The sequence below is a fragment of the Gekko japonicus genome, unplaced genomic scaffold (assembly GCF_001447785.1).
Source record: "Gekko japonicus isolate JY-2015 unplaced genomic scaffold, Gekko_japonicus_V1.1 scaffold33, whole genome shotgun sequence".
Lineage (NCBI taxonomy): Eukaryota > Metazoa > Chordata > Lepidosauria > Squamata > Gekkonidae > Gekko > Gekko japonicus.
Genome location: NW_015174272.1, coordinates 881,210 through 900,451, shown reverse-complemented (window position 1 = coordinate 900,451; position 19,242 = coordinate 881,210). Strand labels below are relative to the sequence as shown.

Sequence of the window (19,242 nt, the reverse complement as noted above, 5' to 3'; positions counted from 1 at the left end):
ATTCAAAAGTTCTTTGACCTTAATGCCTAATTTTTTTGCCCATCTAACTCTTGCCAGCTGGCTCAGTCTTGGTTGAATATAATTCTGCTGGCTGATCTTGCTTAACTGGAAGTGTGGCCTGCAAGCATAAGGGTAAATGGTTCCCTTCCAGGTAAGGGAGCACCTTAAAGTGGTTAATCTTAGGGAGTAAGGAGGTACATAGTAACATATAATCAATAGAGCTAACCCTATTACCTACAATATAGGTGAGTTCCCTAGGGAAGTCACCATGGAAGGCACCATTTAAAATGTGAGGTTCTTGCTTATGTGCTAATTTGGCTAGGCACTTGGAAGCTCTTGTATATGGAAGATGCACCAGTTCCTGTTCATGGTTATCTAATGAAGAAATTTATTTGCTAAATTAGTGTCATTATTCCCCATACGGGCATTTAAATCCTGCTAGTATTTGGGCTTTGGGATGTTCAAATGTAAGATCCATTATATACCTATCTGATGCTAACCAATTTACAAGTGACTTTTTTGTTGCAGGTGGCAAATATGCATTTATTATCATCAAACTTCCTCTCTCCCATTTTACTAATAAGGCCATTGCTAAGTGAGCCAGTGAAGATTTCAGCACACACTGTAACCTCAGGGCTGTGGAAATAAATATACCCAACCCTCCCATTAATCTCCCAGGACCTTTTCCAGGAAGTGCTTCTAGACAATAAGAGTAGTGGCCATCTAGTTTGAGGGATTCTGCCGACCATGTCTCTTGAAGAATACGATCAAATCCTGCTGCAAAAAGGGAACAACTATATATGGTGAGAGGCATTGTGTCCACCCACCCACATTCCATGATAAAATTTCAATTGGCATGTTTAAAATTCCAGTGCTATGCGATGGTGCTAGTCAGGCATTCATTTTCCTTTCAGATGAAGTGGGGAGATCAGTTATCATACACAGTTCTGGATCATCAGCTGCAACAATTAAGTTGGAATTAAAATTCCTTTTTTTAATTGTTATAATTGATTGCAAGGGTGGGCAACTTGGCATGAGTGGTAGGGAGACTCCTTTATCCGTTGACTCTACAGGAGTGACTGAACTGGCAACAGCCTCTTCATTCTTTGCTTTAATGTCCGGAAGCCTTTTTAGGCCTTTCAGAGTGGATACTAGGGGACACACTATAGAATACTCTGTCAATGAATTCTACTCATCAGGTGGTAATGTTACAAATGAAGAAATAAATCTGGTTTCAACCTCCTCTTCTGGCCAGTTGGGATATAGGTTCCCCAAGTCATTTTTGTTATCAGAGCACATCAATAGGTACGTAATTATCAGGATCAGAAAGGGGTTTAGGAAGCTCCGATCACAATACTTCCATTGGCAACGGTAGATTGGTGAGTACTGGTTGATCTGAAGTTGCCTGTGAGCTTGTGGTTTCCACTGACATCCTTATAGGAAGGGTTTTATTGGCCTTCTCAGGATCTTGAGTTCCTGAATTTGATGTTATCCTCTAAACTGAGATATTTTTCAAGTGTCTCTGTAGCTTGATCCCAATGTTGAATATCTGGTTGTGTGGGCAAACATATATGAGGGGATTTTGTTTGCCCGGAACTGTAAAAGGTAACGTTCATACCATATGGATCCAACTCCATGTAAGGTCGATACATGCAGGGGTAGTCTTGAGAAGGAAAGCCAGGTGGCCTTTTGCTTTCCATTTTGTACCCCAATCGATAACTCTCCCTCTCAATGGGAAAACATTTATGACAACACTTCCTGGGTCATAGATCAGCTTGTTCTCCATCTTATTTGATGGGATTATCGATTCCATAAATGTATTTGTGTGCCCTGGGTTGTAGTCTTCGTCCACCTGATTTGGTTTTGAGTCCCATGCCATCTTATTTATTGAGAGGTTTGTTATAAGATTCCCATCTTTCTCCTGCAGTAGAGCTAGAATTTGTTTTTGTTGGTTAAAGATTATCTGTAGGGACTTTGCTGTTAAGTCTGCCTGGTGTGCTAATAAAAACAGGTTGCTTACCTGTAACTGGTGATCTTCGAGTGGTCATCTGTGCATTCACACCCATGGGATACAGTGCGCCTGCGCTGGATCGATCGGCATTGTAGCAAGCTCTTAACGGATTTTCATGCCCAGACCTCGGGCATGCGTAAGGAACCCCACCACGCATGCCCAGAGGGGTGGGCGCGGACATCCCGCAAGTTCCTACAAACCGCCGCGAATCAACCCCTATGGAAAATGTAGAAGCTGACAGCAGCTGGGAAGGAGGGCGGGTGGTGTGAATGCGCAGATGACCACTCGAAGATCACCAGTTATAGGTAAGCAACCTGTTTATCTTTGACGTGGTCTCTGTGCTTCACACCCATGGGAGATTAGCAAGCAGTGGCCTACCTGGAGGAGGGTGCTGGCAGGTCATTACTGCGAATCCAAGGATAAGATGTGACGTCCCATGTTGGTACGAGAGTTCTTACGGATGTCTAGGGCGTAGTGCCTTATGAACGTGTTAGGCGTAGCCCACATAGCGGCTCTGCAAATGTCCGTTAGGGGAACTCCCTGTAGGAAGGCAGTTGAGGCTGCAACAGCTCTGGTTCAATGAGCCTTGATAGGGCCAGGCAATGGCTGCTTGACAATAAGGTAGCAGAGGCGGATGAGACCTACAATCCACTTTGATAAACACTGAGCCGTGATGCGCGTCCCTAGTCTTGCTGGTGCATAGGAGATGAACAGCTGACAGTCATGTCTCGTTGGACGGGTTCTATTTAAGTAGAACAGAACGCACGCTTTGCATCCAACGTGTGTAACAGTCTCTCCTCTGAGGATGTCGGAGCCAGGAAGAAATCCGGGAGGAAGAACTCTGCTTGTAGGTGAAATTCTGACACTACCTTTGGCAGGAATGAGATGTCAGGTACGAGGCGGACGCCGTCTGGCAAAAAAGACAAGTAAGGAGTGTCATGTCTGAAAGCCAGTATTTCTCCAACTCACCTTGCTGAAGTGACAGCAACCAGAAAGGCCGTTTTCCACGAAAAGAATTTTATATCGCAAGCTGCGAGCGGCTCAAAAGGTTTCCTGGTGAGTTGGTGAAGGACCAGGGGAAGGTCCCAGGGGACAACAGGAGTTTTGATGGGAGGGTAGAGGTGCAACAGTCCCTTCAAAAAACGTTTAGAAAGTGGATGCGAGAACAGTGTGTATGCCTCAACTTGAACATGGTAGGCCGAAAGTGTGGCCAAATAAACCCTTAACAAGGAATGTGAAAGTCCCAAGTCAGCGAGAGACAGGAGGAATTCGAAAACTTTCTCGAGCCCTGCAGAGGTGGCTTGAGGGGCATCGTCACCCAAGGAGGAACAGAATTTTTGCCACTTGTAATGATACGACTTGCGCATAGTGGACTTTCTGGAGTTTAGCAAAACATTTGCTATGCAGGCAGAAAAGCTGTTGACGCTACTCTCCAGGCTGTCAACTTCGTGGCACTTCGTGGTATAGGAGAGGGGACTCGGTTAGAAACAGGAGGTCTTGTACTGGAGGAAACTGGTGGTAGAGCCCCGCTGAAAAATTGAGGATGGTTGAGAACCATGGTTGTCTCGGCCACCACGGGGCTATGAGGACGCAGTCCGCTCTGTCGCTGATGATTTTGCGGACCACTCTGAGAAGCAGAGGCAGTGGAGGGAAGAGGTAGAGAAATCCTCTGGACCACGGATAGAGGAGACCGTCCCCTAGAGACTGTGGGTCCCTGCCACCTCGAGTGCAGAACAGAGGGCACTTTTTGTTCACTCTGGTGGCAAAAACATCTATTTGGGGAACTCCCCACCTGCAGAAGAGTGGAAGAAGGTACGTTGGATTCATTTCCCACTCATGGAGACTGAGTCCTGCTCAACTCAGGTGGTCTGCCTGTACATTCATGTGTCCTGGGATGTGCGTGGCAACTAGGAAGACATTGTGGACGATGCAGAAATCCCATAACTGGAGGGCAAGGTTGTAGAGGCGTTGGGAGACAGTGCCCCCTTGTTTGTTCACCTAACTGAGGGCAGGAGTATTGTCCGTGAGGACCGTGACACATTTCCCCTTGATTAGGGGCAGGAAAGTGGTGACAGCGAACTGTATCGCAAGCAGTTCCAGGAAGTTTATGTGCCGCCTCCGTTTCTGAGTGTCCCATTTGCCTCCACCACAAAGTCCTATCATGTGGGCGCCCCAGCCTGAGAGGGAGGTGTCTGTCGTTAGGGTCATTTGGGGTGATGGAGGATGGAAGGGTGCTCCCTGGAACAGATTGGAAGGGACAGTCCACCAAAGTAAAGACTCCTGTACTTTGGCAGGTGGGATCAAGAGGGTGGTGTGTGTGTCTTCCTTTGGATTGAAATTGCAGATAAACCACAGTTGTAGGCGACACAGTTTTAATTTGGCAAAGACCAGGACTGACGGAGTAGCAGCCATAAGGCCGAGTAGCCTTTGTATTTGAAAGGCCATCACTGATGGTCGGGAACGGATGACAGTGGCTAGGTGGACGATGTTGGCCACTCTGTTTTGTGGCAGGTAAGCTGTGCAATTCGTGGAGTCCAGTAGCGCACCGATGTAGTGTATTTTCTGGACTGGTTGAAGTTGAGACTTTTCTAGATTTACTTGTAGACCTACGTTTTCGAGGAGGACCAATGTCTCGTTGATGTTTGAGACTAGAGTGTCTTTGGAGGTTGCTACCAAGAGCCAATCGTCGATGTATGGGTATATAGAGATACCCTTGAGACGGAGGAAGGCTGTGACAACTACCATAGTCTTTGTGAAGGTATGCGTTGGTTGTGCGTAGCCCGGAATGCCTTCGGAGAGCTATGGCTGAAGCCATTGTCCTTGAGGAAGTGTCTAGGGCATGTTTGGAGGTATTGATTTGTTGCTTTGCCAGCACCATGCCCTCCTTTGGGATGTTGCGGGCTGCCTGACACTTGTCTTCTGGGAGGTGAACCAGAAGCTCAAAAACCCTTTCCCACAAAGTGTACTGGTATCTACTCATACACACTAAGTAATTGGTGGTCTTTACTCCTACCGCTCCCATAGAGTAGAAACGGCGTCCGAATGCATCTAACTTTTTGCTCTCTTTGTCTGAAGGTGCAGAATGTGTTCTCTTGGACTTTGATGAAGAAGTGACTACCATGGAATTTAGATGAGGATGGGCGAATAAGAATTCTGCTCCAGTTTCTTGGACTCTATACATGTGGTCAAAGCAACGTGTGGACACTGGAGCCAATGACGGTTTATCCCACGGGGCCTTTGCTGCCTGGAACAGGACCGTAGACATGGGGAGTGCTATAGCCGTCGATGTATCTAGCTGGACAACATCGAAGACAGCATCTGTTACCTGTGGATGTGGCTGTACGACTGAAAGGCCAAGGGAGTGTGCCATTCTTTTTATAAGGTCTCCATAGGAGGTTAAATTATCAGACGGAGAAATAGGTTGGTCATCGGCTACTGCCTGGTTAGGAGATGGCTGGTCAGTGGAGCTATGGACACCCAAAGCCCCTGTATCAGAATCCTCATCCACAGAGTCAGAGGAATCGGGCTCTGGCAATTGTACCGGAGTGGTCTTGACTTGACTGGTTGGATCTGTTGACAGTGGGATAGGGGGAGTGGGAGGACGATAGTGATCCGGTCGATGTCAAGAAGGGTCATCAGATGGATGATCTGGTGGACGGGAGAGAGATGCCAAAGGCCTTGATCTATAGGGTGACCATGATCTGTGGGTAGAGTAACGATCCCAATCAGAGTAACCTGCTGGAGTCAACCATGGCATGGATGCTGGTGGATAAGCCCCGTAAAGATAACGCAGTTGGCGGTGATCCCAGGATAGAGGCGGAGGTGGGGGGGCAGGAAGACTCGTGGGGATCTACTCCTGAAGCGGGAGCATCTTGGAGACAGTGTAAGATCTCATCTCCGTATGCGGCCCCTATTAGCCCGATCATCGATATCGAAGGCCCGATCCTTAGCGAACAGACGGGGAGGATGACGTTGAGTGTTTTTAGGGATCTGTCGATGCTGAGCCGCATCGATATCGGCATGGCACTCCGAGACCGTCGATGACTGAGCAGAGGGAGAGCGATCGATGCCCGGGGGACGACGGAGGATCTCGACATTATCGATATCGGAGAAAGGACGCATATCAACCAGCGTGTCATGGTCTAGCTGGTGTATGGGCGAGTCCAATAGCTGGATGGTCAGTATCGGTGGAGCGACCAGAGCATCCGATGCCGATACTGCTGTTGGAGTGGGGGGCACGTTAGGAGCATTACCCGGTGCAGTACCCGCTACATTTCCAGACTTCGCCGCCTTTAGGGTCTTAGAGGAGCCCTTTTTGGCGGACTTGTGCTTTTTACCCGTCTTCTGTTTCCTTTTCACGGGCGTTGACGCCAAAGACTGCGCCGTCGGTGCTGAACGCTTCGATGTCGACTGAACGATGTCGGACGAGGGCTTCGAAGCCGGAGCCGTCAATGTCAATGGTCTTACCGGCCCTTCTGAGTCCATGACTGAAGCAGGATTTAGCGCCAATTCCAGTAACACTACTCAGAGTCGCGCAGCTCGGTTTTTTCTAGTTTGATTAGAAAACTTGGCGCAGTGTTGACAGGACTCTGGTCGGTGCGTCTTGCCAAGACAAAAAATGCAGAGGTTGTGGCCGTCAGGTGGAGCAAGCTTACTGCCACAATCCCTGGAACGCTTGAAAAAGCCCCACTTCTTCTCCATAAAAAAAGCAAAAGGGAGAAGGGGGGGGGGGAGTCTGAAGGCCAGAGTGAGGTAAACGAAAGAACTTTCCCCGAAACTAAACAAAGTTCTTTTTTTTTTAAAGAAACAACAAAACAACAAAGGTAGAAGCGAAAAAAGAAAACTGAGGAGAAAACCAAAGAGCTCTGAGGAGAAAAAAAGCTACCGATCAGACCGACGAAAGGAAGGTGCTTCCAGCGCGGCGGAAAGAAAGGAACTGGCGGGATGTCCGCACCCACCCCTCTGGGCATGCGCGGTGGGATTCCTGCGCATGCCTGAGGTCTGGGCGTGAAAATCCGTTAAGAGCTTGCTACAATGCCGATAGATCCAGCGCAGGCGCACTGTATCCCATGGGTGAGAAGCACAGAGACCACATCGAAGATCTCCAGTTCTTCTAAGCACCTAATTATTGGTGTATCATTTGGGAGGAATGGTGGATTATGAGCACTATGTGCATTAGGAGCATAAGTTTACTTTGGAATAGTTTGGTTAAGTGGGCAATCTGGATCTTCCACATCCACCTCCAAGCAGCCAAATCTATTTTGTATCTTAATTGGGGCATAAAAATCATCCAGCTTAGTTTGTTTAGGGGTCAGTGATAAATTCTCCCCTTCAAATGGGTACGCTCTTTTCTTCTGCCCCATTTCAAACAGCATAGTCAGGTCAGTTTACTCGGTCATCAACACCCAGACTTCACCATCTCTGTCTTGTCGCTGGTTTAACAGCCATGTAACTAGGTTGGAAAATATAAACGTTTCATCCTCTGATACAATATGCTGGCTAAAACTGCATCGGTTGTCTAAAGTAATATTTTCAACCCAAGGATAGGAGCTCCAAATTTAAATAAGCAATTTAACTAATTAGACCAGTCTCAATTAGCTATGTTGCTCAGCAGTTCTCCTGAGGTTTGGCAAATTGCCCGGCTACCCAGCTGTTTAGTTGGCAAATACCTCATAAACATTTTGGACACAAGAAACCAATGTCCAAAGAAGAAAAAAATCTTATCTTTCAAAACCTTTGAAATATCGGAGCACGGAAAAACAGCCGTCAGCCACCACGCACATATGCGCTGATGTCTATTGGAATTGCGTTGGTAGCTTATGCCATGATATAGGTCGGGGTGGCAAGACTTGCCTCATGTAAGAGCCACATAGACTAAATGTCAGATTCTCGAGAACTGCAAGTAGACTTTGGAGGAAGAGGTGGGTTTGATGGAGTGGCCTGAAAGTGACATCACAGGAAGGGGTGAGGTTTCAGTGCACGATGTGATATCAGAATGGGTGGAGTTTAGGAAGTAACATCACCTGTCTGTTGTCAGTGGAGGAAAAGGTCCCACTACCAGAATCCCTTGTCTGAGACTCCCAGTGGCTGACAGCAGAGCACCACAAGAAATTCAATCATAAGCAACAGTTCCCAATTAGTGCAATTCTGGCTCCAAAACTCTCCATTCCCTGGGCAAGCCAAGATTTTATCCTCTTTAGAAACCTTTAAAAAAACAGGGAAAAAGCAAACATGTTTTGACAGAACATATTTGCTATGATCCCTTGTATAGGTGCCATGTTAACATTGCCCTCTTTTTGTATTTCATGCCCCCCCCCGTAACCTCGTTCCTATGTTTTGTAATGTTTTTTGGGTTTTTTTCTTTTATGTAATTTGGGGGGGGGGTTGAAAACATTAATAAAATTATGTTTAAAACATTTGCTGTGATCATAGTGTTATCTCTTCATCCTCATACAGATGGACTTTTCTCTGTTAATTTTACCCTGTAAATCTGGGTTTTGAACTCTCAAACTCTTATTCAGTGATTTTAATTTTCTATCCCCCCTTTCTGTTGTTCTAACTTTAGTTAAGAAGGGAGGAAGGAGAGAAGTGGGGAAAAAGCAAATAGATGGGGAGGGAGGGAGGGAGGGAGAGAGGGAGGGAGGGGGCACAAATTGCTTCCTGGCAGCTTCAAAGCAGTCATTCAAAGCTGACTCAAGTGTCAGAGGATCTAATGCACTGAATCTCCTGATATGGCTATTAAAAATGGAGAGATTCTTTGAGCAACTAGATAACACTCTTTTTTCATTGCCCTGCCCCTTCCAACAACACACTTCTTCCTGCTCCAAGGGTTTTCAGAAAGCCACACTCTTTTCCAGTCTCACTCCAGTGCCAGTTCCTGTCCTCAAACTCACAGAGAAACCCAAACACTCTCATATTTGGTAGAATGACACCCCTCTCCTCCATCTGGCTGTTGTGCATTCTATATGAAGCAGGGTGATTCAGCAAATGCAAGCCAATGCTGTTTGCATCCACCAACTCATACAGCAGAACCAGAGCTTCCAGTTTCAGCACTGGAGCTAGGGGGTGACAGTCTACAGGTGGGACCAAGGGATCCCCTGGAATTGGAGCTCATTTTCAGACTACAAAGATTAGTTTCCCTGGAGAAAATGGATGTTCTGGAGAGTGGACTGCATAGCATTGTACCCCACTGAGGTCCCAGTTCTCCCCAGGCTCCATCCCCAAATCTCCAGGAGTTCCCCAACTTGTATTGGGCCACCCCTCCCCCCCAACCCCCAAGGTGGACAGGGGGAACCTGGCAACCCTAACTAGGGCTGTTTTAGCGAGGGAGGGAGGGGAGAGATGGAAAGAAAGCAAATAGATGGGAGGGAGGGAAGGGAGGGGAGAGATGGAAAGAAAGTAAATGGGGAGAGGGGAGAGAGAAAGGAAGGAAAGAAGGAAAGAGGGGAGGGGGAAGGGAGGGGAGAGATGAAAAGAAAGCAAATCGATGGGGCAGAGAAGTGAAGGACAGTCAGAATACATAGGAAGCACTCTGGAGTGGGGGGAGGGGGACAGCTCCCCAGCCTTTCCTCACTTCCAGCTTTCACACACCTCAACAGAAAGAGACAAAAAGAGAAAAAGACAGAAAGCCCCCCCCCCCTGCAGGGGAAAGCCCCAGGATGTTCTGTGCTGCTGGAACGTGGTCCCTGTGGCACAGGAGATCCTGGAAGCTGGCTCTCTCCTGAGGCCCAGTTTAAACCGCAGGAGAAAGCGAGTGACAGATGACGCTGGTAATGGAAGCTGGCCCACCACTCCCCTCCCCCCACATGGCTACACAAGGCAAGCCTTGTGGGGAGCGGGAAACAAACAGTGGCACAAGGCCTGTGATCCTTCACAGATGCCGGCCTCCACCCCCCTTCCGACCTCTCCACATGGCTGCACAAGGCAAGCCTTGCAGGGAGCAAGAAACAAACAGTGGCACAGAGGCTGCAGGAAGGGCACCCAGCCATCCTCCATGGATGCCGACCTCCCAGCATAGCTGTGCAAGGCAAGCCTTGCGGGGAGCGGGAAACAGCACCACGGGGCCACAGGAAGGGTGCCCGGCTGCCCAGCCACCCCGAGGCCAGCGATCCTCCATGGATGCTGGACTCTACCCCACTTCCCTCCCTCCCCAGACCAACTGCAGCCTCCATGGGGGGGGGGGGGGGGGGGGGGGCCTCCCGGCCAGCTACAAAACCCATAGCCAGCCTGGGCACTCTCTGCCCCCCCCAAAAAAACATTCCCTCATCCTCACAGGAGCCCCAGGCCAGCTCCTTACCTTTCTGCGTGAGGAAGAAGTGAAACCACATGCCACCCCCAACTCCTCCAGGCCCAACTGAAGGCTTCTGGGAGCTGGGGGTGGGGCTTAGCTTCCAGGAAGCAAGCCCCGACTTCCCTCTCAACCCACCCGAAGTCTCAGAAAAAGGTGGGGAAAAACCCTCCGCTTTCAAAATGGGGTGAGGGATGTGGGGTGGTGGCAGCAAGGCTTGGAAGCTGCAACAGAGGACTCCCAGAGTTGCATGCGGCTTGCAAGCCACAGTCTGGCCACCCCTGATATAGGTAGTGTCAGTACAATCAAGAGACTTGGCACCAATTTCTTACTTCATCAACTTCTAAGTCTAGCTTCTGCTACTAAAGAGAAAAAGTTGCCTAATAGTGCAATCCCTCTCCAATGTCTACAAGTACTTTTATTGCCCTAATTTGAGCACTGAGCACTACTGTCTAAAAACAATAACTTTAATTTAAAAGATTTATATTCTACACTCTCCAAAATGTCCAAGGCAGCTGGTTCTTCTTTTGTGAACTGTTGAGTGGCTTAGCCCAGACACACATGCTCACTTGGAGAACATTTTGAAAGCATTTCAGAGATCAAAATGTCAAATGCAGAAGCTCAAAGATTTTAAAGGAGGACATTTTTTTTATTTTAGTCAAAATCACAACACGTTCTTGAAACTGCTGTCAGCGTACCCACAACTTACAGATCCTATTTTCTTTTATTAAATGCTTGCTTGGGAATATTACAACTCTCCTTCAAACAGATGAAATAATCCCACACTATTATTCCAACTAGAAATAAAGTATTCCATTCCAACAAATAGTAAGAATACATGAAGTTACAGCCAGCCAGACAGTTGACAGCCATGGAGTCTTCAACAGTTTATTAGAAATAATGTAGACATTAAAAAATCCCCACTGCTTCGAACACAAATTGAGGTTTTTAGGCTTATCATAAGCTGGTCAAAAAAACAAAAAAGATCGAATAGTGTATTAACATCTTGTCACTCGCTTTCATACCAACAGTGCAAATACAATTTGGTCTAAATGTACAGATTGACAAGCAACAACGTACAGACTCTTACCCCCCCATATTGAGATGCAAGAGCTTTGAGGATCAAACAACCAAATGTACAGGCTTCACCCATGTTAAGTTTTAAGGGGTTGATAGTTTTAGCTAGGATATTTTGAACACTAACTAGTGATTAAATACAACAAAGTGAAGAGCATTAAACATTAGTGGAACATACCCTAAAGACACCCTTAGAAGTACAGCATGTTACCAGTTTAATTTTGAAAGCCAATTAAAACATTGCTTCAGCCAGTTCTGTTCCAGGTATAAAATCTGAAACTTTTAAGTTATCTGCAGTCCACAATGTGAGGGGGAAAGCACAAATTTACCACTTCATGTAAATTGAGAGTTTTCCCATTGTAGTATCTTATGATGAGGCAAAGAGGTGCGCGCTGTAAACCCTTTTATTGCAACTGTTTTGTATCGATTGCCTATACCTCAATTGGTTTCTTTTTTTGTTTTTGGAAGTCTGGAAAACGTTCATGCATATCATTATTGCCTCATGTGATTTAAGACTGCCCTGAACAATGGTACGCACCAATCAGTGAAGCTACTTAAAACAGGTTGGAGAGGAGTTAAAGGATGCATTTTCTGCCTGTAGAACTATCAACTCAGGAATTCGTATCTCAATTATGAAATGTTGTGATGAAGTTCTTTCCCCCAAGTCCCCAAAGATGCTATTTCCCCCTTCTTATTCCAGGTCTGGCATTTCTGAAAAATAAACAAAATCAACATATTGAATACTGTATGGCAACAGCACAAAATACACTATGATCTATTTAAAAAAAACAAAACCCTAATCTTTTCCAAGAAGAAGTCTACCCACCACCAAACACTTGATTATTGCAACCCCCACCCTAAACTACTGTGAAGACGAATACAGGAGTGGCACCTTATACCGATTATGGCTGGCTAATTCTAAGCATCTCTCATTTCTCTCATGCTGGGGGGAGAGACTACAGTGCTCACCAACAACTGCCATTCTACCATCAGAGCACACAGCCCATGGATCCTCCCTTTCTTAGCTTGCAGGAGATTCTCTTGCCCTAGGAGGAGGTTCTAAAACATTTACTCAGCAACAAGAATATACTGAAGGGGAGGTAACTTTTTTTTTTAATCCACTTTGAGGACTTTACAGCTGTTCAGCAGGATATAAATGCAGTAAATAAATATCTTTCCCTCTGAGGAGATGCTACAGCAGACACCTTTTCTTCAAGCAATTGCTAAAATCGAAGCTAGCAGCAGTTCACGAATAGAATCAAGATGAAAATCCTATTCATGAGCAGTGAAATAGTAAAACAAAGGCTCACAACTTCTTTTTCATCCCAATGAAGGAATTCAGCAATGGTATTTTAGTTAAAAGATCACTCAAGTGTTCAGTCAACCAGACCTTTTTGCAAAGAGCAATCAGTCATTCCTAAGTAAAAACCACCTGGGAGCAGAGGTGTACCTAAAAAAATAAGGCAGAGGCCCTGTCCTCAGTCATGGAGCTCTCCACCCCTCACAAGTGCACTTGCAACATGAGGAAAAATAAATGCAAAGAAATTGCTCTCATGACATTAATCTGAAGAGAGAAACTATTGCTCTCCATGCTTTTAGAAGTGCTACCGATTAGTAGGCTCTTAACCATCCTTGTTATGAGGAACAATTTGGTAAATATTCATGAGTGTCAATTTTGCCTAACTCAACCTGAAGTATACAGGTAGTACAAGCAAAAGGAATAACTTACTTTCATCATCGCTGTCTGGTGAATCCTAAATCAGAAAGTTAAGAGATTAGTAAGCATACCAGCTCCTACAGCCACTACTTATGCTTTGAAATAGCATTCTACAAAAGATCCAAGCAGTTTATTTCAGAGCTTCTATGAAGCAGCATCTATATATCTGGACCTTTTAAAGACCTCAACTCAAGACCAAATTCAGATTTAGTTTGATAAAATTAACTCATACATAACTAGTATAAAGGAATTTGAGAACAGGATTCTAAATGTACATGCAACTGTGTTTCAAGGTATGCGTTTGATGATGCAAATTGTAGTGCATTTCTCCAACTGGAAAAATAAAATAAGTGGAAGTTAAATACTTTTATTCACGTTTATTACTCACATCATCTGCTCCATCTACTTCTGGCAAATCTACATCTTCATCACCACCCATGTTGTTCATCATCTAGATGGTAAGAAGAAAAGTCTTCAATGGAGACTTGTCATTTTTTAGTTTGATTTCAACCTAAATCACAGTTCGGGGGGGGGGGGGGGGGGGGGAGATACCAACACCCCTATTAGAGCACATGCCCCCTGTAGAGACAAGTCTAGCAGCACCTTCAAGATGGTTGTGCTCACTCTAAGTCCGCAAGTGCCAAATTAGGCAACCAGAGGTTGTGTACTCAAGACACAGGTTGGGGCAGAAAAGATACGGCTGTTTGTATCTAGAGGGGAAGCAATTAAAAATGCCCTATTTCCCATATAAAGATGCAAGTTCAGTATTTTCTGGGGACAGTGGGTTATTTGGGTCATGGTCAATTACTACAGTGAGATCACTGTCCCTTTAATTGATCTGTGCCACAAACACCACCTAGAAAAGATAATTTCGATGGAACACTGTCAACAAATGTTTGATACTCTTAAAAGCCAGGCTCATGGCTGAGCCAATCCTGCAGGCACCAGACTTTCAAACACCTTTTGTTCGTAGCACAGATGCTTTTGAGAGAGGGCTAGGAGCTGAGCTGATGCAAGAGGGGGTGGTTCAGCTTCCCCATCCTGTGGCTTTCCTGAGCAGGTAGCTATTACCAAGTAAGCAGAATTGCTCCACCATAAAGAAGGAACGTTTCTCTGTTGTCTGGGTCACAGAGAAGCTTTGTCTCTATTTGTGGGGGTGCCCTTTTCAGCTAATGAGAGACACTTTTCTCTTGTGTGGTCAAATCACACCCAGAACTGGAACTGGAAACTGCTGCAACAGGCAACTGCCTCACAGGATTTCGAGACTCACTTTATCCCATGAAGGATAATGTCCTGGCAAAAAAAACAAACAACACCCTATTTTCTGTATACTTTTGCTGTGCAATTTTACTTTGCCTAGGAGCTATGTTATCACAAGAATATATGCTTACCATATGTATCTAACTCAGAGAATCTTTGTTAACTAAATGTTGCTGTACATTTGCATTGTTATGGGGAGTTTGTACTGTATACAAATGCGAGTTGCCGATTATGAATTTTGGGGCAAAATACCATAACAGGATCTCAGGAATAAAGACATCTGTCCTGTAATTTCATCCAGACCAAGGTATTATGAAAGGAAGGTTTGTGATACCACAAATTTAGGAATATTCCTCTTACTTCAGAAAAGCGATCAAAATTGGACATGTCTTCATCAGAGTCATCTTCCCAGTCTTTCCAGTTGTTGAAGTCCACACTGAGCCAATTGAGCTGTGTATATAAATGTGCGTGTTAGGTAGAAGTCTCTGAGCACAAAGTATGTATGAAGGTTAAAAATATCCAATACAGAAGATTAACTGCCTCTTGGATCCTCACTAATGCATACTGGATGTGTACAGAGAAAGAGATATAGAAAGAGAGCAAACACACACAGTTTAAGGAAAGCTGAAATGCAGGCTAGAGTCATACAATGAAACATGGCATACCTTTGCCCTCTCTTTTGTGATTCGTGGCCACGATTGGCCAGATTCTCCTTTTCGTAAACAACATAAAACAGATCTGTCTGTTCTTTTATGCTTGGATTCCTGGGAGGAAAAAGAATGGGATAAACTTGAGTCTGGACTGTCCCTACTGCAGTCTCCAGGTGAGGCTCACATGATGGATTACATTTTCATACCCAATGCTCCTAATTCTGGCTATAGAAAACTCAACATATCAAGGTTGCTAGCAGTGTTCCCTCTAAGCTGAGTTAGTGTGAGCTAGCTCACAGTTTTTTAGCCTCCGGCTCACACATTTTGGTCTTAGCTCAGGAAAGATGGCTCCAGAGCAAACTAATTTATGCAGTAGCCAAACTGCTTGCTCACAACTTTAATGCCAGTAGCTCACAAAGTAGAATTTTTGTTCACAAGACTCCACAGCTTAGAGGGGACATTGGTTGCTAGTACCCCTTTTCCTGGACATTACAGCTTCATGTGTGCATGCATGACTACTTAGTAATGTGAGCTCCAACCTGCAATCCAATTGAAAAATGGGTTTATAATCTCATCTGTTTGTGAGCATTAGGCTTCAGAGTATACAGAAATCTAAAGCAACTAGGATGGCACTTGTCTAACTGACCTTGCAACTAGCCACCTCTTACTTGTATTAACTTTTCACCAGACTGTATTGAGGTCAACAATCTCTTGCTCTGTCAGTACAGGAAAAATTCTCATACCAAAGACAACAGCAAAAGTCTCCAAGTACTACAGGTTTAACAAAACAGATAGTTTATCACTGAAAAGCTTTAAAGACTGGCAGCAAGAGAGAAACAGTCTGCAAACACTGTTCTTTAATACATTCATATCCTTTCTTCCATGGAACTCATCAGGGTAACACAAGGCTCCCAGGAGGTCTCCTAGCTAGATACTGACCACACCCAGGCCTATTTAGATGAAGTGGAGTTGCTGCCTCAGGTGCCTCCAGACCATGCTGCAGAACCATTATTCTAATGGCAGCTAATGGATTATAGTTAGAATTCTATAAATATCGTGCACAAAAATAGTCATCGAGTCATACTAGCTGAAAATCCAGCTGCTGGCAACGAGCACAAGGACTTCTCCCAACATTACATTTGGCTTTCCAGTGAGATCATACCCTATCAAAGCATCCAGAACAATCCATAACTGAATTTTGATGCCATTGCCTATTAAACAAGTTATGTTATTAGTTTATTAACAATGTATACCTAGTGCTTTCTTGACATGCTGAAATTGAGCGTGCAGTAGGAGAAGGCAACTTACATTTGGATCAATAGAATTATAAAGATCAATTTCATTTAAATGCTTGAAGTTATCATTTCCTCCAAGACAACTGCAGAGAAAGGGAAAAAAATATTCTTAACATAAGTCTCAAAAACAAGGAGTTTAATTAACAACCTTTGTTCATGGTCACCTGCTTACCTGAATGTAAGTTTAGATTTCTCAAAATTTACATTAACGTCTTTACTGTCTTCAACACAAAATTCAATAAAGACATAGTCCCTTCGGTCATACCACTTTGCAGAAGCAGGCTGCCTGGAAAGAGCATTCAAAAATTAGATCAAAAATATTCAATAGTATCTCCACAAAGCAATAAATACTTAAGATGCCCTTATTCTCTAATTTGTGTTTTTAACTAGCATGCTTGTCTACTGTCCTTCTCTAACACCCACTTCTTTTTTGTTGTGTGTTCTTTTATCTACAACAAAGAAAGACAGCAGCAATCATCACAAGGCTTGAAAAATCCAGGCACCTGGTCTGGAAACCTCCAAGTTTCATGCTAGTATTTAGCAGTGATGCTGCATTTCCCCCCAAGCACTTCTCTATTCACATGCTGGGGAATTTTAAGTAGTTCACATAGTTTACCAAGAAGGACTATTTGTTTTATGATTAGCAACTAAGTAAGATGCTTGGCTTGAAAGGAAGAGACTTTGCAGGGATAATGACCAATGTATTTTGTTTACCACCTAAATACATGCAGTCACTCCCAAGATGTCAGGTATCTTTTTGATAATTTTCCTCCCCTTGCTAGTACCATTTATCGAATTAGTGAATCTTATTACAAGTAACAAAATTTCCAAAGAGTTAGGGAGCAGGGTCCAAGGGCTTTTCCACATTCTCATTTTCCTTGCTTCTAAGCTCCTGTTTTTTTATATGGGTTCTGTTCTGCAAGCGTTTTGCTCCCTCTAGTGGCTGATTCAATATTACACTGGTTCATTCCCAGCGTATCTCCCTGCATATTTAAACTGCAGGTTTTAACGCTGGAAATAACACCATTGTAATATCTAATTGACCACTAAAGGGAGTAAAAACGTATGGAGCAGTCCTTCTCCTCTGAGGTTAGGAGGACATCTCCATGGGTTATTCCCATTGTTCCTTTAGGGAGGCAGGAAATACTTTTTTCTCCTTCCTGTTGGCGCCTTGGGAATAGCCCTGCCCCTCAGTTCTGGGACTCCGTAAGCGGTGAGTATCAACTAAGGCTAACTCCCTTGCGCCAAGCAGGTAAACTTCCAACATTAATGATAGAACTATAAAACAGTAGAACAAGAACACATAAGAAGAGAACAGCACAGAGAAACACAGGAAAAAGGACAATGATGAAAGCGGGAGGGCCGAGATGTCCTCCTAACCTCAGAGGAGAAGGACCCTTCACGATAAGTGCCAAAGGTCGTTCTCCCACTGAGGTGGAGGACATCTCCATGGGACCTCCAAAAGCAGTGTCCCTTAAATGGGTGGGTCATCATTGCCAGCCGAAGGGAGAATGTGCTGAAGAACTCTTCTTCCGAATGCTGAGTCGGCTGATGCAATTGTGTTTAGCTTGTAGTGACTAATTGAGGTAGATACTGATGTCCACGTAGCAGCCCTGCAGACCTCCTTGACTGAAGCTCAATTCGTGAACGCCGCATTGGTTACCACACTTCTCAAGGAATGGGTCGTGATCCCTTTGGGAATTTTTATTCCCGACGCCTTGTAGGCCTCCGTGATGCATGACCTAAGGACCGCGCTGATGGAAGCCGTGGACAAATGATCTCCCGTATGTGGAAAGTAGATGTTGATGAACATGAAGTCCGTTTTTCGTAGAGATTCAGTGAGCACAATGTAAATCTTTAATGCCCATCTGACATCAAGGGTGTGCCATAGCCTTTCTCTGGGATGTTGTGGCTTTGGACAGAAAGTAGGTAAACAGATCTCTTGAGCACGATGAAAAGCGGAAGAAACCTTTGGCTGAAAGGTGGGATCGGTCCTAAGTACCACTTTATCCTTGTGGAAGATGCAGAGTGTGGCCTTTACCGATAAAGCACCCAGCTCTGAGACCCGCCATGCTGAGGTTATCGCCACCAAGAATAACGTCTTCATCCGGAGCTACTTCATTCTGATTTCCCTGAGAGGTTCGAATGGCGCTTTGGTAAGGGCTGTCAAAACCGTGTGTAGCCTCCAGGTTGGGAGCTTGTGTATCTGAGGAGGCGACTTGCCTGTTGCCCCTTGTAGAAATAGCTGTATGTGGGGGTGCTTGGTCATCCTGTATCCTCCTATGCGAGAAAGGATGGTCGATAATGCCACCACTTGCCGTTGTAAGGTGGCTGCCTTCAAGCCGGAATCCAAACCATCTTGTAAAAAGGAAAGGATGTCCACCATTGTAGGAGACAGAGGATCCAGGTTTTTCCTCCAAGTCCACCGCACAAATGCCTTCCAAGTGGTATTATAAATGCGAATGGTGGACTGCCTTCTTGAGGCCATAAGGGTTGCCAAAACCTTGTCTGGGTAGCCTAGCTGAGAGAAACGTTGCCGTTCAACCTCCATGCGGTCAAGGACAGCCAGTCGGGATGCGGGTACCAGATGGGGCCCTGCAGGAGCATGTCTGGGGACTGCGGTAAGGTCAGAGGCAGAGCCACGGCCATCTCCTTCAGGAGTGAAAACCATGGACGACGTGCCCACAGGGGAGCTATGAGGATCACCTCTGCCTTCTCCTCCCTGATCTTCCTGATGGTCCTGGGGATCAGTGGAAATGGCGGGGACGCATACAAGAGCCCCTGGGGGCCACGGAGAAGTCAGTGCGTCTGTCGCCTTCGCTGCTGGATGGAAGTACCTCGTGAAGAACCGAGGAAGCTGGAAGTTGTGGTGAGATGCAAACAGGTCCACCGATGGTTGGCCTAGCTGCCTTGCAATGAGTTTGAAGAGGTTCGGGTGTAGAGAC

General features: G+C 45.4%; 1 protein-coding gene across 1 annotated transcript in view; it reads right to left on the bottom strand.

Moving 5' to 3' along the window:
- Positions 1 to 11,170: 11,170 nt before the first annotated feature.
- PTGES3 (prostaglandin E synthase 3) overlaps positions 11,171 to 19,242 on the bottom strand; it is a 29,817-nt gene continuing 21,745 nt past the window's right edge. The window contains exons 2-8 of the mRNA XM_015423657.1: positions 16,470 to 16,583; positions 16,311 to 16,380; positions 15,018 to 15,116; positions 14,713 to 14,802; positions 13,481 to 13,543; positions 13,105 to 13,129; positions 11,171 to 12,086 (exon numbers count right to left, since the gene is read on the bottom strand). Coding sequence (XP_015279143.1) covers positions 12,067 to 12,086; positions 13,105 to 13,129; positions 13,481 to 13,543; positions 14,713 to 14,802; positions 15,018 to 15,116; positions 16,311 to 16,380; positions 16,470 to 16,583 — 481 coding nt within the window. The 3' untranslated portion in view covers positions 11,171 to 12,066. The remainder of the gene's footprint in view (positions 12,087 to 13,104; positions 13,130 to 13,480; positions 13,544 to 14,712; positions 14,803 to 15,017; positions 15,117 to 16,310; positions 16,381 to 16,469; positions 16,584 to 19,242) is intronic.